The following is a 24,781-nucleotide window of genomic DNA, read 5'->3' as shown; positions in this document are numbered from 1 at the left end:
ATTCGTTTTCCAAACTTCAGAAATATCACACTTATAGCAAATGTTACGGCGGCATTACCTACACTTATTACTGACACTACAATCACACTCGAATGCGGCTCTTTTCCGTATTTCTTTCAGCTAGCATATTCCAGGGCCGATCCCTCGAGTCATTGCGCGAACAATTTTTCCCGTTGAATGAAGTGTTGGAGAAACGCAGAACTGGAACGGCACCCATAGGGGACGCATGCGGATCTGTTTAATTCTAGATGTCAGCGCTGCAGCTAAACTGACCCCAAAGGGAGGGAAGTATCGCCGTATAGTGCTGATGTCCCAGCCATGCTGAAAATCTGACTTGGGGTTTTCGAAACCATCGCTCAGGATTCCAGTGAGCTACACGTCGAGAAGATTGCGTAAGTCACTTTTTTGTGCGAGAGTACGAAACCGGAAGCGCTGCTAAGTTTCTTGGAAGCCAGATCAGCCCAAGTACATTGACGAGCGCTATAAAGGGCCTTCTCCCTCTTAGTATCTGTATCGGTGACCGCTAAAACTGTACGGTGCACGCCAGCCAGTCTGGCAACGTGCTCGGGCACTTCAGGTGAGCGGGCAATAAACGCCAGTTGTTTCATGGCTACCGCACGTGTCGGTCTCTTGTATACATGGTGTCAGAAGTGGCCAGTTCCCGCGCCAAAAAATGACGGAGCTTCCGCCTCCAGAGCCGTTACGTTTCGGGGATAATGTGGCGGACAACTGGACTCGATTCAAGCAAAGGGTAGAGCTCTACTTCATCGCCACTGAGTCAACAGAACCAGGAAGACAACGCAGCAACGCCCAGAAAGCCGCCATTTTGCTTCACCTCGCCGGTCAAGAGGCAATAGATGTTTACAACACCTTCGATCTTACCGCTGAAGACAAAAAGGACTACGACAAGCTAGTGCAAGCTTTTGAAGCCTACTGCCTACCGCAGAGCAATGAGACGTTCGAGCGCTACGTGTTCCGGAACCGCACGCAAGCCGAAGGTGAGCCGTTCGAGCACTTCTATCGAGACCTGCAACTGAAATCGAAGACCTGCAATTTTGACACCCTTCGGGAATCGATGCTGCGTGACCAAATAGTGTACGGCACATCTAGTAAGACGCTGAGGGAAAAGCTTCTAGCCAAAAAGGACTTGACACTCACCGCAGCCGTCGAGTGGGCAAAGGCTGAGGAAATCGCTGACGCACAAAGCAAAGTGTGGAGTGGAGACAAAAGCGTCGACGCAGTGGGTGAAGAGAAAAACAAGCATCAGCAGCACAGGAACGACGCGCTGGGTTACGGCAAAGGGAGACACCAAGAAAAGAAATGCGGCTACTGCAACCGCTCGCATAGGCCTCGCGAGTGTCCAGCATATGGGAAAAAATGTGCTAGGTGCGGAAGGCAGAATCATTTCGCAGTCTGCTGCAAAGCAAGAGCAGCGGATGTTAACGAGGTTGCCGAGCGGCCGGACGACGACGACGGCTTTACCGTGCTGCACGTATCTACAGCATGCAAGAAAGCGAGCGCTGCTGATGCGCGCGACTGGGAGGTAGCGACTCGTATTTCGGGACGAGAAGTGCGGCTGAAAGTCGACACCGGCGCGCAGGCCAACCTGCTGCCGCGCGGCTTGTTTGAAGCCCTGGGAACCAAGCAGCAGCCAGAGCCAGCCAGGGCCGTACTACGCAGCTACGGCGGGAATGAAATCGTGCACATGGGAAAGGTGTGCCTCCCGGTTCGGATTGGCGCCGACACTCGACTAGTGGAATTCTTTGTTGTGAAGAAGGGCCGTCAGGCGATCTTGGGACTGCAGGCTTGTGAGCAGTTTGGTCTTGTCAACAGAATCAGAGCAGTAAAAAAAGATGAGGCTTTGTCCGAGTGCGTTCGCCGGCAGTATCCCAAGTTGTTCACGGGAATCGGAAAACTGAAGCGGGAATACAGCATGACTCTTCAAGATGGCGCCCGTCCAGTCGCCGAGCCAGCGCGGCGGGTACCTCACGCAATTCGATCGCGGCTGAAAGAGGAGCTTGATCGCCTGGAGGCTGCAGGCATCATTGCCAAGGTGCGAGAGCCATCTGACTGGGTAAGCCCACTTGTTATTGCTCGAAAGAAGAACGGCCAACTTCGCGTTTGCATGGACCCCAAAAAAGTGAACGAGGCTTTGAAGTGGGAACACTTTCAGCTTCCGCGCAGGGAAGAGATAGAAAGTGAACTGGCAGGAGCGAAATATTTCAGCACGCTTGACGCCAATAGTGGATTCCACCAAATCCCGCTTGATGACATGTCCTCGAGAATTTGCACATTTAGCAGTCCATTTGGTCGTTACCGGTTCCTAAGGCTGCCTTTTGGTATTTCATCGGCTCCAGAGATATTTCAAAGGACAATGACAGAGATTTTCGACGGACTACCAGGGGTACGCATCTACATCGATGACATTTTGGTTTGGGGTGCCTCATGGGAAGAGCACCAGGAAAGACTGTACAGAGCCTTGGAAACGGCCAGTGCTGCTGGCCTAACTCTTAATTGGGACAAATGTAGGTTCGGAGTTAAACAAATCCACTTCCTTGGAGACAGAATAAGTGAACAAGGCATCAAACCAAACTCAGAACTGGTAGAGTGCCTAGCCCATTGCCAGAAGCCAGCTACGAAAAAGGAAGTCCAGAGGCTACTTGGAGCAGTCAACTATTTCAGCAAGTACTTGCCGAACTTAGCAAGTCAGACAGAATCACTTCGTGGTCTGCTGCGGGAGGACTCTGTCTTTGAATGGACTAGAGCGCACGACATCGAGTGGGCCCGTCTAAACGAAATGCTCACGCAAGCTCCTGTACTTGCTATATTTGATCCGTCTTTACCTACAAAGCTGTCCACTGACGCATCCGCCTTTGCATTGGGTGCAGCCCTTTCCCAGCAGCATGGTAGCGACTGGCGGCCTGTGGGCTATGCGTCAAGGGTCCTGACAGAGACTGAGCGCAGATACGCACAGATTGAAAAGGAAGCCCTTGGAATAGTGTTTGGCTGTGAGAAGTTTAATGAGTTTGTCTTGGGCCGAAGAATCACTATAGAGACCGATCACAGTCCGTTGATATCTATCTCGAAGAAAGGACTCGGAGACATCCCGCCTCGACTTCAAAGGCTCTTCCTGCGACTGCTGAAATACGACTACCGGTTGCAATTTGTTCCTGGAAAGAAACTGGTTATTGCTGACACTCTTTCCAGGATGCAAGGGAAACGCTTGTCAGATAACTTCTCAGATGACTTGGAAGTACACGCCATAAGTGTCTTGGAGGACCGGGTGAGCAAGAGAACAATGGACAAATTGAAAGATGCCACGGCTAGGGACCCGGAGCTGCAGCAAATCATGGCAAAACTGCAGGCGTCACAGTCTTTGAACGGGGAGTGGAAAACGCACACCAGTGAACTGTCAGTGGTGGAAGGTGTGTTGTTGAAAGGTACCAAAGTTGTCATTCCTTCCGAGCTTTGAAAGGAAATGCTTTGTCGGTTGCATCGAGGGCATCTGGGCATAGCGAAATGCACATCACGAGCACGCAGCCTCATGTACTGGCCGAGGATGGCTGCTGAAATAAGAGAAATGGCTGAGCGGTGTCCGACTTGTCAGATACATGCTTACAAACAGCTTGCTGAACCTCTGCTGTTACGGGATACGCCCAGTCGCCCCTGGTACAGGGTGGGAGCTGACTTGTGCGAGCATGCTGGGAAGCATTACCTTGTTGTGTACGATGCCTACTCTAACTATCCGGAGGTGGAGGAGTTGAACGGCACCACAACTACTGAGGTCATAAACAAACTATCTCGGATATTTGCACGCTATGGCATCCCCCACGAGGTCTGCACTGATGGAGGTCCCCAATTCACAGCCAAGGAATTTAAAGACTTTGCAGTTATGTTTGACTTTGAACACATCATTTCCAGCCCTTATTATCCGAAATCGAATGGACTCGCGGAGAAAGGCGTACAAACAGTCAAGAGGCTACTCAAGTAAGCAGGATCATCAAAGGAGGAGTTCTGGCTTGGCCTCCTCAACTATCGTGCGTCTCCGCTGGAAGACGGTGTCTAAGTATCTCATGGGTCGCGACAGCAGAACGCCGCTCCCGGACCCCTGTTCGGATTCAGCTCAGAAGCTCTCAAAACCTCGAAAACATAAGCAGGATACGAACAAAGGACAGCAGCTCCCGACATTACAGCCTGGAGACAGCGTTCGGATTAGGTCTGGAAGCAAGTGGGGCACAAAAGCTATAGTTTTAGACCTTGTGGCCCCCCGATCATATAGAGTAATAACAGAGGATGGAAGCGAATTTAGAAGGAACCGTCAAGACTTGCGAAAAACGAGAGAGGTTTGCAACCCAACATCACAACAGCTTCATCCTACAGGACGCAACGCTGGAGACGTGGAAAGTCGCCCAGTGTTGCTGAGAGCGACAAGACCCCAACAGGCCCTCATGCGTGTTGACACTCCGTTATCGAATGCAAGATCAACAGCCCCAGCAAGGGAGCTGTGTACACCACCTAGACTACTAAGACCGCCTACAGCATCCTCGCCAGCAGCAGGAGAAAGGGGTTCCGCAGAGTTTGTTCCTCTCACACCCCTTAGACCAGCTGGAGTGTTGGGTGCAACCGAACCAAGCGTGTCACCCAAGCAACAAACAGGGGAGTAGCCAGCGGTGCAACCTCGAGGGGGAACAGCAGTGACTGCTACAGAACACACTAGATCATATGGACCGACCAGAGCGATTGGTGCAGAACTAAGACGGTCCTCAAGATTCAGAAGACCTCCCCGCCGGTTGGCCTACCAGAATTAAGGCGCCCCGTTCTGCATATCACCCGCTTCCTATTGTGAAGGACTTACTCTATAGTCACCTTCTCAATGTTTAAAGAAAAGAGGATGTATCGGTGACCGCTAAAACTGTACGGTGCACGCCAGCCAGTCTGGCAACGTGCTCGGGCACTTCCGGTGAGCGGGCAATAAACGCCAGTTGTTTCATGGCTACCGCACGTGTCGGTCTCTTGTATACAGTATCCATTCCAGGCGCGCTTTGCATGTGCTTCTTTATGCTTACCCTCAGAATTCTTTAGATAGGCGCTTTGTATGCGGAATAACATTCGAATTTCTAGTAGAAAACTTCATTTCGAGTGCCACAGTGTGGAGGTAATGCTATGACCGTTTTAATTGATATTTTTCTCGCTAATCAGGTGCAGAAGCTTTCGTTGTTGTTTCTTTCTACTTTCCCATTATATTATAGGATCAAATAGCTAGCTGCATGCCGCAATTAAGGTCGCGAAGGGAACCCAACAAGCACAGTTAAAACCTACATCCATATTTGCTTGTAGAAGGGTCAACTCATTGTCTCTGAAGAAGAAAACAGCTTCTCTTGCAGACGTCTTCAGTCCTGAAGGAACCACGCTCAGAATACTCTGAGACTTGCTAGTAGTCCGTAACCGGCAGCCAACCACATCAACTAGACACCGTTCGCGGTACTCGTCAGATGTCTTGCGCGCCACTTGCCGGTTCAAGGAGAGCAGCTTGCGTGTCGTCACTTTAGGTTCCCTTCTGGAATTCGATCCCCTACCCACTCCTGATGAGAAATCTATGCGCGAGAGATCGAAATCCGCCTTGTGCAGTAAAGTGCATTGTTCCCCTTTTTCTATACAGGGTAGGGTCAAAGACCCATTTTCCAAGCATTTGACTCCAAAGGAGCCGAGCACCAGGCCAGAGAAAAAATTGTGACCATTGTATTAACGGTGGGTATACCATTCGACGAACTCCGCACCTCCAGCATAAAAGGAGGGACAAAAGCTCAGCATGGAACGTAAAGTGCCGGAGCGCGAGCTGCTCACCTTGAACCGGCAATTTCCACGCAAGGCATCTGGCAAGGACTGTCACCGGTGACTACTTGATTGTGTTGAGTGCCTGTTAAGTACTGCTAACAAGCCTCAGAGAACTCGTAGCGGATGTCTTTTGGGAATGAAGACGTCCTCTGAGCTTGCTGTGTCCCCTTCAGGTCATTGTTTGTGTGTACGGAGTTAGCTACGTGATAATGAACTACGGACTCGCCGAACACCGTCGTGTTTTAGATAACTATAGGATACTTCTACTGTTCTCTTGCGCCCCCACATTTTGCCTTAAATACTGTAAAACGTGGTGGTCAAATGTATTTTGCCTACCCTTTCACACTAGGATAGCCCGACAGCCAGGCCTTGGGTAAGCATGTACCTATTGTAAAACCAGTGGTAATATGCAGGTTCTGGGGATAGAAGAGATCCAGAAAATTGAGAATGATTCTGAAGCTACTAGGCTATTGCTTCGGTTTTCTCAGGCGATGAAGAGTGGTGCACGCTCGCTCGCGAACACTTCTTACTTTGCTGCGCCGTCCTGCGTAGCGAAGCTGTCATCGAGCGTCTTCTCGTAGCTCTCTGGTAAGAGCAGAGATGATCCTGCGCCGGCGGCGCAGAGCCCTGCCGCCAGTGCATTTGGCACCCACTGCTGCATCGCATGGCCCTGCATAAGAAGGCGCGGGATCCCCTCAGTTATCCTCAAGCGCAACTCGGAAACAACACGATAGTGTGGCAAGACATGCTGAGTTCACTTATGGTGAATTCCAATGGCAGATCGGGATCAAGTTTTTCTGCTCGGTTTGGATCAGTCGTATTCCAATGGTAAAATGGGAGCGCGAGTTGTATGTTCCAATGGCAGATCGGGATCAGGCGTAAATCCCGGATCGCTCCGTGGAGCAGCGATTCTTGATCAGCCGAAATCGGCGGATTTGACCGGAACCTCGCGTGACGTTTTCTTTTCCGCCGCGTCTGCTTCCTGTCGCGACCGGCAGCAGCCGCTTCGTTCCTGTCGTCGCTACGTGGTGAGCCGGGCGAGCCGGGCACTTTCCACTCAACAGTGGACGGCAATGATCTTGCTTCGAGCCGTGCGGCACTAATTTTGCTTCATGGAAGTGACAGTTCCGACTCGGGCACTGAAAGCTCGGAGTCCAGCAGTGAAGATTCGTCTGAAACGGACAGCGAGTGTGAAGCTGCCGGCCTGTATATGCCTGCCGCCGGCGTCAGAAAAATGCGCTAATATTATTTGTTCGCGTTCATAACAAGCCCTGGAGTAGAGGAATGTAAAAAATGAATCATTTTTGAGGATCGTTGGCCAATACCGAGTTGCTGGTAGAAGTGATAACTGCGATACAAGCAAATTTCTTCCTGATGCCCAGTGCGGCTGGCCTGCTGTCTGCTAGCTCCGCTGTTGGAGGCGTCGCAGAAATTGATCATGTCTTTATTTTATTATGAGACAAGGAACACAGTAAAACGGTGACGCGAGTAGCACCTTTACTACAGCGCTGGCCAATTCCGAAGCGCCCTCAGCTGCGACATCGATGAAAAACAGTTAGGCTTAGCGACGACTACGGCAGCCAGGGAGAAACGTTGGCTGGGGGGCAGCGCAGTTCGTCGCTCGGCGTGTCCGCGGGCGGCGTCGTTGCCGAAAGCTCGACTGTCTCGCTGATTGGTTCAGCGGCTTGCGTCCCGCAGTCGCAAGGCTGGAAAATCGAGCAGCGAGCAACTTGCCTGCGCGTCGTCCGCCACTTCTTTCGTGAACGGTAGGGACAGGCTCACCGGCTCTCCGAAGACCGCGGCCGCATACTCGCGTGTTCACGGAGAGTGGACCATCCTGTACATACGCTTTGGTTTTGGTTTTACATTACGGCCTTCGTACTACCTCCTTTTTGTTTCGCCGAGACGGCGTCTGTCAACGCGGAGATCGCGCCTCGCTCAACTCCTGTCGCACTCGAACACGAAGCTGGCAGGGCGTCCGCTCCGGCGGCGCGCCTAGTTTCCGCGGTCGCCGCTACGGCGCTGGCGTCACGCTCCCGAGGGATCACTGGCATTCGAATCGCAAACTGGGAGGTGGCAAATCTACGCGCTCCGACGCGATCCGTACGCGATCCGACGGAGTGGTCTCGATCTGCCATTGGAATTCAGCATTAGTGGTGCGACAAGTTGCGATTATGTTGTTTTGCTTCATGCGCTACATGCGATATTTGTTTCCTTGCACCGCTGTGTTGCGGCTGATGCCTACACCTTATGTTATATCACATTAACATGAAAATTATTTTTGCATTAAGGCCTAATCGATTGACTGATGAGGTAACACGAGTATGGTTTGTCATCGAGTGAAGTGAGTGGCCAGTGAATATTGGGATGCTCACTTCTTTGTAAATTAGATGGCTTATAGCATGCCTGTGCATAACAGAATGAAACAGTTTTTTTATGGTGGCTCCGAGCTCAATATAAACGAAGTTTAATTAGCTCCTTTACGCGTGGTCCTCTTTCATGTGTTTGTCCATGTCAGGCTGACTAGTTCCAACAATTGCTACGGCCTATGCGACCATCTGTCATCGCGCTTTACACGCACTTTATCTCCCGTTTGACTGAATTATAATCTCTGAGGTTACATATGAGTTTGGATTAGCGTTCGCGCGTTACCTGGATTTTATCCCAGCATCTGCGGATGAAGCTGCGCTCAACAATGTGTCTCCATCTTATCAGGGGCAAAACTGAAGACGTCTCGAGCCAATTAATCGCACAGCCCCTCGCTTTCCGCACATTATTCGACTGGCATTTCAACGTCTTCGACATGCTCATCCTTTGATGTCCGTAAAGGAGCCTGCACCCTAAACGTGACACACAAAGAAGCGCCTGTTCACGGAAACGTCAAAACTGCCATGCCAAAAACGGACTCACAAGGCACCAGTGATTCAACTGCATCAGTAATGGCGACCATGGTATACGTGGCACCTTGGAACAAATCCCAGGAAGCGCAATATGTATATGCCCTTCATAGTCGCCCTAATGGACAACCTTTGTCAAAATTTTTTAACCAATCTCTTTTTTTCTGGGCCCCGGGTTAACCTGAGCGGCGGCTCAGTTTCGCGTCATCAGCGCTGCGACTGTCCACAAGGTGGAAGGAGCTTTCGTCTTCACCTCTCCGACTCTTTAGCCTCCCAGATGTGTTAGCGAGATACACTACACGATTTTTGAGCGACCCTTTTGGATTTATGTTTCCGACAAAGTCCGTACGTGAATCGACCGCCGCAGCAATCGAAAATGAATGCCATCGTCGATTGCAGCGGAACGTCCGTGAAGCCAAATAGCCGCCAAGTACTTTATGCCGTACTACAACTCCGCGGTGTGGGTGTACAAACCGTACCAGGTCGTCGAAGAAAGGTGCCACGACTGAGCCAAGCCACCCCATGGTGTTGCAGAAGCCCATGGCGACGGAGCGCACCACGGTCGGATACAACTCGCTCTGTTGGACACGCAGTATTGTGCCGCTCACCGACGTGCCCACCTTGCCCGCCATCAGCCGGCCCAGTCGCACCCACGAGTATTCTGCGAACAGCAAGTTCGATCCTTCCACTGCGCGCTCCTTCGCATCGAATGGAATCGCCTGGATTTCATCGGTACTTGTCCATCGAAGTAATGTTGAACATAAAACCGATTGAAATTAATGCCGGCTAGTAATAATTTTGCTTTGTCGGGCGCAACCACAGGAGTGTCCGAGCAGCTTTGTTCTGTTCCTTTCGTTTCTACACAAATCTTATCTTGCTGTTCTGCATAAAAATACAGAATTACTATATATGGACACCATGCTTCTATGGCAGCTAGACTTATTGTTTCGCTCCACTGTCCTTTTAATGCGGGCCGAAACCTCAAAGATCATTTCCATTTTGCCTCCATAGAAACGCAGCAAGCCTAGTTGAGAAAAAAGTGGTGACCTTGAGTGCAGAAGACAAATTTTATGTCCCCTCAGCCACTTCCCTCTTATTTAGCAATGGAAATTCCTTGGCAGCATTATGAGCTCCGCAAGCTTCATTACGTACCGGTAAATTTAAGCCGTTAATCAGGAGCTCAGGTAACTTTGTTTCATTTGAGCGTTATCAGATTCGCACTGCACGGAGATGGTGCGGGGTCATAAGCTCTTCCCACTCTACTCAGCCTCGCTGCGTCTCTTGCAACGCGCGCAGCCCAAACCACTCACGATGAACAACAAAGTTTCATTCCTGTCTGATCAAATTGTCGTCGTCTCTTTGGAACGTTATTAAATTCCAAACACATCTTTGTTATCGATGCCAAGAGCTCGAACACACACAAAAAGACATATAGGTGGTATAGTCTGCGAGAAGAACGAATCAGAAGATGAGGGCAACGAGAAAGAGCTCCAGTGGTTCTCGTGATCACGTAGGAGTGAACTGCTTGTAACGAATGGGAGTTCGTGGTAGGATATCAACACGATGGCCTTGTAGTCAACACGCGCCAAATCAACGCTGCACAGCGGGGAAGAGCACATGGAGTTCACGCCACCCAAGGTGCTATATAATGCGGCAGCTTTGAGAAATTAGTTCTTGTGGCGGCTGATGCGGCGCAATTATAAGAGTGCCAGCAGATATTTAGAATAGCGATGATGATTTGATCATCGAAAAACAAATTTTCCCAATCATTAAGCTCAAAAAGCCGAGCCCCAGGCCAGGGTAAGGTTCAGTCATTAAAACACTGTAAGTACACGGAGGCACAGGAAGTATTTTGGGGAATGTGTCAGGTTACCAAGTTCACTAAATATATTTCACTTTCCTAGTCCCTCCCCTACGCAGAGTAGCACGTCAGCGAACATTCACGCCGGCTAAAATCTCTGTCTTTCATGGAAGAGTTATCTCTCTCTCTTTCAACATAGACTCTCTGCTTGAACTAAATGGTTTCCAACTTGAGTGCTTAGTACATTCTGTGGGTACCTCCCTTAGTCCCTCCGCGCACGGGGTCAGCACGTAGCCCAAGAGTGGGCTTCCTTACATGTCCCGAGGCGTGCGAAGAGAGAGACCCACTGCGTGGTTCGAGCACCGAGCCGTAAGGGGACCGGTCTGCTCTTGCCGCGCTCGTGCGCTCTCAATCCAAGAGCAGTAGCACGTTTGCAGCACACGTATTTATTGTGCTGACAACAGCGGTACACTCATACACTGCATGCGGCACTCCTTCCACCGGTGCGCACCTGGCATCCACCGCCACCCGACAGCGGGCCGCGACGATGCGCGCGCAGACCGGTGCGGCGGGAAAACTCTAGTGAGAGCCGCGGCTGACTCGGGTCAGCGGCGGCGGTTACTCGGCGGGTTTCGCCGGGCGCTCGCAGGTTCCGCAAGAGCGGGGCGCGAGGCTCTCGGCTTGCGATGTTCGGGACCTGTGCGACAAGGCACGCGAATGGCCGTCGGCAAAGGCCTCGGGGACAGCGAATATTGGTCGCTCACGTACCTTATCGTTTGCGTCGGCCCGTGTTCCGCCCTCGTCGCACGCCCGCCACCAACTCTCCCGCGCTTCCGCAACCCGCTACCGAACAGCACAACTTCGCCCCTACGTCACACCCCCGCAACCCAATCAGCGGACCACGTAGCACGACCCCCCGTGGAGTGCAGCCGGGATCCCCGCGAGACCGGAGGGCCCAGCGGGTGGTTAGGCAGCGTCCAGAGCCGTACCGCGCCCCCGCTAGCGGACAGGGTTTCGCCGCAGTCGAAAAGGAGCAGCACAGGCTGCCCTCGAGACAGCGCGAATCCCCACAATTCTCAGTGCTGACCTCCTGAATATTCCATGAGTTACTTAGCATTGCTCAATGCTCCGCGAGTGCAATAATTTTTCACAGAAGGTGAAGTGCAGCTCACCTGGCGGCACGAGCCAGAGGGCGATTAAAACAAGCGCCGAGAAGGAGAAGCTGCCGAAGACGTTGCTGCGTCGGTGGCAGTACTTGACGAGCATCGCGTTGAACAGCCTCACCGGGTACTCGTACGAGGCGCCGATAGTGAAGCTCACGTACGGGTCGCCGCCCACGACAGCCGTGGACACGGTCATGTGGTACCACACCAAATTGTAGACCACCCTGTCGGTGGACAGGAAAGACATCCCTGTACACAGTACACAATATACCATGCCGCAAGGCAACCACGGGACTCTTTATACAGAGGATTTCCTATTAAAAGCCGGTATGAAACAGTGGGTACCATGTTTGGTATTGAGGGTACAGCGGGATCTCTGACACAAAATACCGGAGGACTAGACGAGGGGAGCAGGAACAATAGTTAAAGCAGGAGCCGGCAACTATCCTACTTTACGCCACTCAAGCGATTCCCGTCCCCACCCTTTCCTAACCCGGACGCATTTCATTCTTTACTTTATTCAATTCATTCTTTCATTTATTACCTCCAACGCTATCCCTCACTTTTCACCGTCACTAGCGCTCTAAGGGGTTCTCTGTGGTACCAGGAAAGCACCCACTTATGCGCTAATTCTGCCTTTTTTGAAGGTGCCCTCAAGAAGTGATGTTTCGTCCTCTCGTGCAAGGCGTGTCTTCCTAGTGCATATAAAAAAAAATTGTTGGCATCTTGCGCAGTGGGGCAGTGGTTGTGCGGTAGCTAAACATAAATCATGTTGCCCAAATGGCTCAATGCGCATTTAGAGAGCCCCCAGTTATGCGCGTGGATGGCTGCGAAAAATAACCTCAAGGCTAAACTACAATTCCCAATTGTGTTTCAAAGTTCATGACGGCACAAAAATAAACTTGGCCGTGAGCGACGCGCACGTACTAACTGTGAGAAATCTAATGCGAACATTACACGTGAGTAGAATGCATTTTTTCCACAAGTCCATCTAGATATTAGGAGAATAACGCCTTATAGATATTTCGACGAAGCCAGATACTTGCTAAGTGCAAAATCATTTACTGCTTACACATAGATGCCGTACTAGACTTGGCCCGCAGGACACGTCAGTGTTTTGACCGGCTATGCTACTGGGTGCGTACTATATTACCAGTCAAATACTGAAGAACTTCTAATTTTTAGCCACAGTGCGCTTCTGTGACGCTTACTGATCGCGCAAAACACACAAGGAAGCCGCGCACTCTGAAAGATGTAGATGCAGTGGCTACTCGTACACACCGTAATACATTTTTAAATTCAAATTCTTCAAGAAAAAAAAAAAGAACGGCCGTCTGGATTTTTGTCCTACAGCGCATGAGGCAGACTCACTGCTGGGAGCTGAAAAGAGCCGTTAATGCGGCCCAGGCTTTAGTAGAGAAGAGGTCAGCGACGCTTGCTCTGTGCACGTCCTGAACCTGAAAAACAAGGGAAGGAAAATGCACAAAATTACTCTGGGCAGTTCTTTAGGCTCATCGAGTTCTACTCCGAACGCCTACAGTAGCCATACAAATGAAGTGGTGAGATCAACCTCCAGTGATATTTATTGCTTTTATAGCATATCTTTCCTATTCACCCCATCGAAGACCGGTAGTGCGGCACGTTGGGGCAGAAACGATGTCTACGCCGGCCAAAATGCTTTCTTACCACCGCCAGAATAATTCACCCGTCCAGATTAGAGACATTGTTAAGCCATTGCCGCATTTAAACGGTAAGAAATACTATGAATGGATTCATCCACCCGCTGAGCTGCGCGTTGCGCCGTTGCTGTCAATGTGAAGAGCGTGGCAGCAGTATACCAGGACCCACCAGAAAATACCAGGGTTGAGTACATCAACGGAGAGAGTAAAGAGGTTCTAAAGATTCGCTACCCTTCGCTTTTTTTCTGAACAGTTTTCTTTTAACAACTGACATCTGTGCCCAAAGATAACTTCAGTTTTCATTGCGAGTGGCAATTATGGCTCTTTTTCTGGTCATGTCATAATCGCACCTATTTACTCATCTGGTGCAGAAAATTTTATCAGTTCACCTAACTAACGCAGGAGTTGCTGGCTTACTTGTTATCATATACAAAGTTGATATTGTGCACATTCCCCGGGGACATTTCTGCGAGAGGCGCCAGTACGTGCGAAGAGCGAATGAACGCTGAATATCGAATTGTGCTCTTGAATATCAAGATAAAAAAAAAGAGTAGCTCAGCGCTAAAGATTCACCAGGCTAAGCGTGCCTGCTTTGAATACGGCCACTTGAAACACTCGACCGTTTCTTATCTCCGTGTCGTATTCCTGAGTCCTGCCCAGTTGCACTTTAGAGCTATAGAAGTCTAGATTTTCCCGCTGCTCACACGTGTGGCTTCATCACGGTTTTGAAAACAGGCATCAGAAATATCCTTGCCGGTACGATCGGAACGTAAGACTTGTGCGACCGAATCCTCTATTCATAAGCGCAGAATAGATCCGCATTGCCACCACGCAAGGCCGCACACCCGTGCCTCTACTTGCAGAGTGACCTGCGCACTGTGCAAGACGTAGACCTGTGCCGGCTTCAATTACCTCTTGCATACTGACTGCCATGATGCCCGTTCTCATGTCTGTAATTGCTGTTCATCGTTCGGCCATGAGTATAGTATTTGTCAAATGTATACAGGCCAAGAGGTTTGCTTCTATAGTGGGCTCTGGCTTAAGCGTCAGTGAGATGAGGTCTACAGATCCTCTTGCCTTCAATAAGAATGAAACACCGGCAATGCGAAACGCACCACACTGAATAGACAAATAGGGAACACATTGGTCTGCATGTGTTGGCAAAGAATGTACATCTCGAAAGAGGTAAAAATTTCTAATTATTATGCAAAATCGCTCGTGGCGCGTCTCGTACTTTTTAAACAAGCTGCATAAGCGGCACACTCTCATGGCTTTCTTTGAATCTTTAGTACGATTGCTATAATCTATTGTATATAAAGGCAATGAAGTAATCATTTATTATGTGATAATAATTATTGCCATGAACTCTGTGGCGCGCACTCACCGCATCCTTCCTCCGCTTCGCCTCTTCAACGATTTCGTCAACCAGGTTGGCCGGACCGCGACCATTCTTGGCGAACTTGGTGACCACTTGCTTGGCCTCCTGAAACCGGCCCGTGGCCATCAGCCATCTGGGAGATTCTGGCAAAAAACTGGGCAGAAGGATTAAAAAATAATCCCGCCACATCCGTAGTCTTCCCGTATGCGAACAGTGCTGTTATAGTTTTGCAACGCCTATTATGAGCGTAGCACAAATCTCACAAAACGCGACGCCTTAGCTCTGCTTCAAATGGAACCAATCTTAATTGTACAGGGCGTACCACGCAACTTGTGCTTGAAGAAAATAAAAAAAAAATGTGCTCGGCGATAGTGTAGCAGCACTTTTCGCAGTCGATACTGCAGTGTCCGTCTGACAACCAGTTTTGAGTAGCACCTTAATGCGGCTGCTATATGGCCTTATTGTACGATATGTCCGGGCTTATTGTGAATGGATTACATACGGTGTTGTTTTACTTCTACGATGTGATGTTATTCTGACTTTGCACTGTTGGGAGTTCCTTTTTTAACCACAATGTTATTTATAATAACCGGCATGTTTCGCTCAGAGGTGTAGTCTCTGTTGCAGTTGTCTTTTGTTGAGCATTATTTCGTCTGTTCTGGAGTGACTTCTCACGCTTTGTTAAAAACGCACCCGCATCATAGTCAGGCACCGTCCTATTGTTCATGTCCATGTCAATAAAAAAAAGAGCGAGCAACACCGCAGCACACCCTGTATATAATTTAGCAAGTGCACAACTTTGAAGCTGCTGGAAAAGCACGGGAAAATTCGGGTGGTACGTTATATGACACGACACCACACATGGTGAAATTTTCTTCTTTGCAAAAGAATGAGAGGGAAACAAGGAAAAAAGCTATTCAATGAAAAGCAGAAATTTTCCAGCCTGCCTATAACAGAGTGCATGATGCACTGCGTAAGCGGCGATACAGAGACACAAATCTAAGCAAAATCAACGTGCCTATCAGGGCTATGCCGGGCCACGAGGAGTATCTGTTCTCGCTTCGGCGAGCGCGGCTTCGGCCGCTTTTTTTTGAGCAGCGTCCGCTCCGGCGGACGCAGTTGTTGCTGCGACGCGCGTCTTTTCTTTCCCTTTTCTCTTTCCTCTGATCTTTTAACTCTCCTCTATCTGCACGTGGCAGCGGTGGTGGCTTGGCTAGAGCCAGTAGCAGGCCCGTGCAATTTCCTCTTCATCCTTCTCTCAGTCACAACAACACAACAACAACAGGGCTATGCCGGATTGGGGAGGAAAAATTTGAACTGCTCGCAGAGAGAGATTCTAAAATTTTCCAATGATGTAAATGTATTTCTGGTAGAGAAAAGAAATCGCTCCTTAGATAAGCAGAGAAAGCAGTCGAGAATACTTACGTACGTTTTAATGTGAGTGCCACATGCATAACTGGCCTCTATTTTAAACTGATTAGGTGTTTTCTAGCGAAACTACGCTCGCCATTTCAACAGTATCAAATACTTCACAATTGTCAGAGTAGAGGCTGATGACCTAAAGCGGAACCAAGGGCAGCTCTAAAATGCAGCATTTGGAGTCAGTAGGCCATGCAGATTTTCTAGGTTGATGAAGAAGCGGTTGAAAGCTCTTAAATTTAAGTTTAAAGCATTGGAGTGTAGGTACCCGAGCTAACGCTACTGCAAACTCTAGACGTGGCATCTTTTTTAAGGCGGAAGCCTTTAATGTCTCATCGTTGTAAGCAGCAGTTGACGACAGAAAATGTCACGCTTTTCAATTGGTGGAAACGGTCGTGACGTCACAGTGCGCGAATTTCAAACCGGGCCAATTGTACTTTGGCTAGTAACCATGCAACCAATTGAAGGGATCGTATAGTGATGCTCCAAGTAAGTGGGACTGAGCTTAGTTAATTGCTTAATTACTCAATTAGCCTAATTAGCTTTACTAGTCAGGCCATATAAATATATAAAACCGATTAAGAAATTGGTCGAGCTCAGGAATCGAACCCCGGTCTTCGGCGTGAGAGACGAGCATGCTACCCACTCCGCCATGCCTGCTCGATGGTTTGGAATGAACAAAGGCGCGTCTAGTGAATACGTTGTCTTCACTCACTCTCATCCTCCTCCATTCCCTTCCCGCGAGGTTTACGTGTCCACCGACAAATGAGAGACAGATAATTTCCTTTCCTCAAACACCAATTTACTGACGAGCGAGGCGTACAACCAAATGGGCGATGGCGTTCTATGGACTCCTTGGCAGCGTTGCAAGACGCTGTCGCGTTCCACTCTTAGGGGCATCAGTGACCACACTTTAGGTCAAAAAAGTGCCCCCCTGAATTTTGTGAGACAGTTACTGCGTAATTTCCTTTCCTCAAATACAATTTTCATTTTCTTCATTACGGATCCTCTTTATATATCTTCTTTCACTCCCACTTCCTCCCTTCCTCTACGGTGCGGTTCAGGTGTCCACCGAGATGACAGAGAATTACTGCGCCATTTCCTTTCCTCAAAAAGCGTTGCGTTCAAAGGGCAAGGCATCGCGCTGAACGGGTGGTGTTCCGTGGACTCCCTGGCAGCGCGCTGTCGCGTTCCACTCCTAAAGGCGAAGCTTAAGCCTCATTAATTAGCAGTTAATTAGTATTTAGGCATTAATCAGTAATTAACCATTAATTAGTGATTTGTCATCACTTAGTAATTAGTACTCAATTATATGTGACGCCACCGGTGCCACAGAAACAGCGAAGGTGGTGCGGAAAATGCTTCCGCCTCTACCCACTTTAGACAGTCAAAGTTCCCCCTGAATTTTTCATTCGGCTACGTAATCGTCATTCGGAAGAGTTTTATTTGTTGAATAGTATATCCTGCTATTGCGTTGCTGAGGGCCTTTGCCAGTCTTGTCTTCCGCCTTTTCCTTTCACAAAATATTACAACATGCTTAGTTCCATCAGAATAATCGACTGTACTCAGTAACGTCGGCCAAGTTACGATTATTTAACATATCACTGCAGAGTGGTTGGAAGTTGGACGTTCTGAATGTATTAGAAAAGGTCAAGTTGCTCGGCTAGCTTGTTTTCAGACGTCATGGCAAAGTACTGCTTGCAGAAGAGGACTAGTTGTGTCTGCCGTTTTTCCTTCCCTGTCCTCGTCTTCAAGCTGTGCTTATTCTTTCATTCATTAGATAATTTCATTAATAACAAAATGAACAAAAGAGAAAAAAAAATCTCAGGGTGCTTCCCAACGTTTCGAAAAATGGACTTGTCTTCGTCTGGGCCCAGACGAAGACAAGCACACTTGTCGAAACTGTGGTAAGAAACCGAAGGTTTTTCCCTCCCTTATTCACTTTGTGATGATCAAGAACCATGCGACAAAACTATCTCTAGCCTAACTTTTGTAAAGCTCACTAAAAGTGCACCAATGCAACCTGCCATGTGGTTCCTTGCCTCAGTAGTGTAAACTTGCAAATATTCTAGTCTATGTCAGAGACTAAGTGGGTGTAGCGAGGTACGTGGACACCCTGCAATGCGGGCAGGTGAAGAGTAACTCCTGTCATTTGGCTCCTCATAAACTTAATTGCCGCCTGCGAGAACCGTCTTATTTTTTCTGTGGCCTGTTTTCTGCATATCGTACGAAAACCCATGCTCAAGTCTCACTTGTTCCTCTCTTCTGCCTTAAACACAGTGAACACAAGTTATACTCATGGGAGTAAACAGTCCTCCAGCGCAATCCCTTATAGATGCACGATATGTTTCAGAAGCCCTTAGGCAGGCTTGCGCCCCGGGAAAATGGGAAGAACACCATACGTTTCGAGACGAAAATCTGCTTCCATCGAGTATTTTAGGGGTGAAACTTCCGCGTTCCAGGCAGAGCATATTACGCATGGAGTGCGCTAAAGAACCGTTTGGTTTCGCATAAGGCGTTTGCTGTTTAGTTTGTACATCGCCAAGGCATATATGCCCCTTCTTGCTTCAGTCACGGTCACCGTAATATTTATCGCTCGCTGATGGCTGGGACCACACTGCCACCTCAGCCAGGAGGGAACAACTTATTCGAAATTTTTCGAAGTTTTTTGAAATCATTATACCTCGCCTTCTGTTTCAGCTGATGATCTTGTTTACCTTTAAGGCGCGCGCTTCTTATACTGGACTACATTTCGTTATGCGACGGCAAGCTTAACCCCCTAACGAACACTTTTTTTTTCGGAAACGGTGCCAGAATAATATATTAGTACGCTTGCTGCCATCTGTCGGCGAAAAAAAAAAGAACTTCGAACGAGCCGTGCTTCCCTTAACACAGACGCAGAGTGCCAGAAAACCCACGACAAGATGTACTCTTCAGGAACCAGAAATTCAGCGGCGTATGACTAGCCGGGCCTGGCTCGTTCAAGACCGCTGGGCAATTAGGAACAAGACGACATGAGCGATGCGATGGCATATGTTTCATTGCCTTCAGGCCTTGTACCCGCGTCGCTAGCCAGTTCCCGCTACGCTGCTCTGCATTCTCTAGGATTCCAAGAGAAAGCAAACGTAGCAGGGGACGGCAGAAAGTTAGGTGGGCGGATGAGATTAAGAAGTTTGCGGGGATACAGTGGCGGCAACTGACAAAGGACAGGGTTAATTGGAGAGACATGGGAGAGGCCTTTGCCCTGCAGTGGGCGCAGTCAGGCTGATGATGATGATGATGATTCTATCCCTCCTTCTTGCGCTTACCGAAACTACTGGGGACCATTTATTCTTAGATAACGTTTTCTTAGATTTTGGTACACTGCCACTGGTGCCAACCGCCACGTCCTACGTCTCCGTGACGGCGAAACCAATGACAGCGAACCGAAAGAGAGTAAAACCAATCAAGGCTTGCAAAGTACGACCCCAAGGTAACCCGTGCGAGCACGGAAAACACAATTTCTGCACACAATGTTTGAAAAAGTGAAGAGATGTATTCTGTGCAAACACCTACCAGCTCAGAGCGAGCAGCGGAGCCAGCGGCAACGCAGCGTGAGCTGGGTGGCGCGCCACTCCCTGGTCAGGTAGTGGAGCCACGGAAGCAGAAGCATGGCTGTCGTCCAGCCCATGTCTATCGTCATGGTTGGCATGTACCGGTACCGAGGGGACACCGTCTCCATCGCTGGTGTGATCGGGAGAGAGTGTAGACTCCATTCAGCCACTTCGGTACGTTTTTTAAACGGCGAATTTAGCCACGAGATCTGCTCAAGAGAGGACGCAAGAGGGCTGTGAAGGACAAAGTCTCTGGAACTCTCCAATGACTTTAGTGAACGACGTGGGGAAACTCATGAATAGATCTAAAGCCTACTCGCGAGCCTTGTAGCAGTTTTTTGAAACCTTTCTTCGGTCTAAGTGGAACTGCAGTACTTGCAACAAAGAACACATTGCAAAAGACGTTTACTAAAGAACGGAACCACGTCAATGGCTATGGTTCCTTGAGCTCAAAAACGAGACATCATTATGCGTGCACTAATCGAAACAGCTTCAATAGGTATTTACCCCCGCTGAGCAGCACGAAGCGTGTTAGAATGATGAACGGAGCTCAGTCGTTGCTTCAAAGGTAAGAGAAAACCTACCGAATTCGCTGAGTGAATGTGAATGCCGCGTTCGGTTGCTAAGCACAAGGACACGGGATGGAACCGTGGCAATGATAGATGCATTTCGCCTCCATCGAAATTCGAAAAGACCACAGTGCGGTGCGATGTCAGTGTGCATAGAAAACTGTGAATTTTCTGATAAGTCAGGAAACACCCATTAAGGCGACTCTTAGCGCATGTGGAGCCTCGGAAGATGAGACACATATACATAAATTATCATCGAAACTCGTCGCTTTTTTCTGTGCAACTCAGCCGTGAGCGCAGTGCAAATGCACTGAATTTCCCGCAAAACATGCAAGGTTCAAGGCCAACTTCTCATTAATATGCACGTCGATTATTTTAAATACACGCAGATAACGTCACTTGTCCAGTAGTAAAAAGAACCTTTTCATCAACGTGGGTTGAACAGAACTGCTAGATTTAGTAGAATGCATATATTAAGCCATTATCTTCACAATAGTAACAAGGACATACAACCTTACGTCGACCAAGAAAATGAGCTGGTCTATTGTCGGGCTGCGTTTCTTGGCAGTTGCTCTTTTGTTTCGGCGTCCGTTAAGTTCCTTTTTTACGCGCCCAGCCTTCGTTACCACATCCTGTGTTTTGGCTTTGCTTGCTCGATAGTCCTTCCCAGCTGATGCTTTATAGAGAGGTGAAGGACAGGATAGGAAGAACTGGTAAGAAGAGGAAGAAGAACACGAATAGCAAATAAAGCAGAATACAGCGCCTGTTCACGGTGTTGCGATTTCCGCACTGCAGGGCAGATTGAAGGTAAAATCTCCACCGGGGCTCCACTTCCTTTTGAGCACACAGTGAACATATCAAAGGTAGGACTGGGAGTTTTTAGGGCCGGTTTGAGCCTTTCGATCACGAACTGCGAGGTAACCCGGGAACAGACCAAGGGCTAAAAAGCACAAGGAGACGAACTAACCTGTCTTCATCTGTGTGTTATTTAAATGTTGTCTGGCTTACGTGCCCTTTTTTACTACCTCAAGAAGACTAAGAAAAGTAATATTTTTCCGATGCAATGGACTTTGGGCCGCGAAGACATGGCGACTTTTATTCCGTTGGTAATTAAAAAGAGAAAAATGAAACTGAAGAAGAAACAAATGCGCTGAAGAATATAATATAAATAGAGCAAGAGAGAAGAGAAAATGGAGTGAAGCTGTGGGGGAGAGGCAAATAAAAAGAAAAAAAATGAACTACTGCCTAAACAAAGAGCGGGCTTGTTAAAACCTGAAGACTCTGGCCGAACTGGCCGAAACATTACAAATACTTAGGCGTTCATATGTCTCGTGATCTAACTTGGACTCTCCATGTCACCAACATAACTAACTCCGCAAACAGTGTCCTTGGGTATCTTCGGCGCAACCTTGCTCTAGCATCAAATTCCCTCAAATCGCTCGCTTACAAGACTTTCGTCAGACCTAAACATGAATATGCTAATTCTGTCTGGGATCTCCATCAGACTAACCTAATTAATACCATTGAGTCAGTTCAGAATCTTGCCGCGAGGTTCATCTTATCTGACCACTCCTATCATACCGGCATCTCAGGTCTGAAATCACGATTACAATTGCCTACGCTACGTCGGAACGCAGCACGTCTCTGCTTATTTCACAAGTTCTTCCACAACTTTCCAGAAGCAAACCAATAAATTCCACGTGTGCATCGCATTTCCCGCCATTAACCACCCGAACGCTGTTTACCCTGAACGTGCACATACCACCACATTCCAGCAATCATTTTTCTTAAGGACTGCCCGTGGCTGGAATGACCTCTCTGCTGAAGTGGCCACCATCATGAATCATCGACTCTTCAAGACCACTATCGAGGAAGCCTATTCATCAACGTAATTTCTGTCCGTTTTCTTATTAACGTATAATATTTTTTTGCCGTGTTATCCCCACCCCTCATGTAATATCCCGAAAGGGAACTTTGAGGAATAATAAATAAATAAAAGAACGTTTCCATTGGGCCGTAGCCTAGTTTAAGTAGAGTTCTCTCTATTTTCTCTCTATACCCTTTACAGGGTGCGTCAAAAGTTACCGGGCCGTAGCGACTGCTTTCGAGCCTTGTAGAGGTGCATTCATGACACCCCCGAAAGTCGAAACCTATGTCCGAGGTAGCAAAAGTAACATTCTCGCAGCTGGGAACCTTAGTAACTTCACAAACATCTTCAGTTCTGAAATATACTGATCAAAAGCAGACGACGTGGACTGGCAACTTTTGACGCACACTGAACCTGATGACATTCACAGACATCTGCAGTTTGACGGGTGGCATGTAGAGCTCTCACTAAAGGTGCAAATGACGTCCGCGAATCCGGATATTCCCAGGGCCAGGAGGAAGCGCGATGCATAGTACATGGCGGCTGAAGTCGCAAAGGCGGTCATCGCACTCGCGCTGACCGACGGGAGGAGGCCCCCCATCATCGTCCACTTGCGTCCAAACCTGCGTGCAAGGTTACTCATGATGCTTTGGCGAAATATTGACAGACGCATTGGAATGGAAATTGCGCAAGAACCAAAGACCATATAATGTAGCCACAACACGTCTATAAAAAATTGTCCCACTATCCTCACACAGCAGTCAACTACCTTTTGTGATGCACTCTGGGACACGATCTTTGTAAAAGCCATTCCACACTGATAGTCTGGCTTATTCTGTAGTGAAATCCATGGTTAATTTAGTCCTCCTTGGTTCCTGCGATCAGCGCATTGAGGCCATTCCTTGATTGTACTCGGAGGAAAATATTTCATTACTGGAGTAAATCGTATTTGCCCTTCAGACAATATGTTACCAGAATGTACGGCCCCTATGCAAAATGAGAGGGAAGGCAGTATGGGATTTCAATTATTCATTACTACATAGTTATGAGCGACACTAAGATTTTTTTCTAGTTTCTTAACAATTTTGCCTCTTAGCGTATAATATCCAAAACACATTTTGAACTTCAGGGGAGAAGTAAACAAAAAATTCATGTTTTTGTGCAAATTTGTTTTTTCCCTGGGATATTGCACACAGTTGTACGATTAGCTTCAGTTAAAAGTCACCGACGGGGTTTTTTGGGCAACATTTTCAGAGACGTTTGAATATGACGCGGCATGCTGAAGATCCATATTCAAAAGTGGTTAACTATCATGCGCAGGTGACGCTGTTTCATGCGCTATAATTTCAGAGATCCTGTACGCATTGCTATGGAAGGCTCTTCGTGCTACCCTATGTAGAGTTTCCTCTACGTTCTTAGGGTATGAATAAATAAATCAACGAAGGAAACAAGGATCGAAGCAAATGCAATGAATATAAAAAGCCGTGTCGTGTGCTCACCAGTCAGATATCTGGGACGAGGCCACCGTTCCGACGAGCATCCCTGCCAGGTAGATGCTTTGTACCAAAGAAATCATCCACCTGCTCCCGCATACCATGTTCCACTGAGAAAAAAAGGGTCATCAAAGCGTTAGTTGAAGAAACATTTCTTCTAATTGCAACCACATAAAAGACCATTAAATATTTGAGCGTGCACATGCAGACGTCACTTGCCCATCCTTGAAAAGTCCCCTGACAAAGACATAGGGTTATAAGAAGTTTAGTTGGGATGCAATGTTGCTTCGAGTAATTTTGCCTGGAGAGTCGGAAGCAGCTTACCTCTTCGGTAACAGTTTTGCCGTAAATGCTACGGTCGTAGACCCAAGACGTGCAGAGCTCCCAGCCGCTGACGTTGATTTGCTGGCCGCTTTCAGTGACGGCAGGTTGGAAGCATTCTTCTGTGTCATTGCCTACAGTGCTGAGGTTAAAGTTCACCCACAGTTGGCTTGTGGGCGAAGAATTCCACTTGGAAGCCGTTCCCAGGTCCTCAGTACAGCGGAAGTTGATGGCAGACGTTGCAACGAACACGGGCATCATCAGGTTCCACGCGGCAGGTAGGCCTCGTAAGAAGGCGAACACAAAGATGATGACATGAGTAGAAGACAACTTATCCAGCACCGCATCAACGTTAGCCGAAGCCATGTTCCAGACTCTTTCGAGAAAGCAGGTCGGTAAAGGCGGCGTGTTTTCCCCTGTCAGAAGAAAAGTACCGGGTTGAATGGTTGAGAAAGCACTGAATTTGAGAACCTAAAGCAGCCCAATGCTCTTAGTAACGTCCTGGATAAGGTCACTGATATAAGCGGCATATCCCGGTCGCCTCCTCAGGACCCTGCTTAGGAGAGGCTCCGGTAGAAAAGTTTCGAATCGACATCAGCGTTGCCCGATGCCCCTCCTGTAAGCAGCCTTTCTGTCGATGTGGCGCGATTACCTCCCGCGGCGCGGAGAAAGAGCATGGCACGGTTCAATGGCATCTATAAAGACAAGGCCTTCCCATTTCCTCCTCTTCACACTGCTGACGTAACAGCGGTCGTTGGCGTCTCCG

General features: G+C 48.6%; 1 protein-coding gene and 1 pseudogene across 1 annotated transcript; one reads left to right on the top strand and one right to left on the bottom strand.

Moving 5' to 3' along the window:
• The first annotated feature begins 673 nt into the window (after nucleotides 1-673).
• Nucleotides 674-5,664, top strand: LOC149324387 (uncharacterized). Its single transcript, XM_089565561.1, has 4 exons — nucleotides 674-2,074; nucleotides 2,852-3,008; nucleotides 3,231-3,425; nucleotides 5,660-5,664. The coding sequence occupies exons 1-4, from the start codon at nucleotides 674-676 to the stop codon at nucleotides 5,662-5,664; spliced, it is 1,758 nt and encodes a 585-aa protein (XP_089421687.1).
• A 697-nt stretch (nucleotides 5,665-6,361) lies between these two features.
• On the bottom strand, nucleotides 6,362-24,381 carry LOC149324386 (solute carrier family 22 member 4-like; annotated as a pseudogene).
• Between the last annotated feature and the right edge of the window lie 400 nt (nucleotides 24,382-24,781).

This window comes from Amblyomma mixtum, unplaced genomic scaffold, assembly GCF_055824585.1.
Source record: "Amblyomma mixtum isolate Tamu unplaced genomic scaffold, ASM5582458v1 scaffold_43, whole genome shotgun sequence".
Lineage (NCBI taxonomy): Eukaryota > Metazoa > Arthropoda > Arachnida > Ixodida > Ixodidae > Amblyomma > Amblyomma mixtum.
The sequence above is the reverse complement of the archived record's forward strand: the minus strand, read 5'-3'. Positions and strand labels throughout refer to the sequence as shown.

Bases quoted from the DNA above. Each gene is read 5' to 3' on its own strand.
- LOC149324387 (XM_089565561.1), top strand. From the start codon at position 674: ATGACGGAGCTTCCGCCTCCAGAGCCGTTACGTTTCGGGGATAATGTG. The intron at 2,075-2,851 runs GTAAGCCCACTT...TTACCTACAAAG, and splicing joins TGCGAGAGCCATCTGACTGG to CTGTCCACTGACGCATCCGC. The intron at 3,009-3,230 runs GTGAGAAGTTTA...AACGCTTGTCAG, and splicing joins CCTTGGAATAGTGTTTGGCT to ATAACTTCTCAGATGACTTG.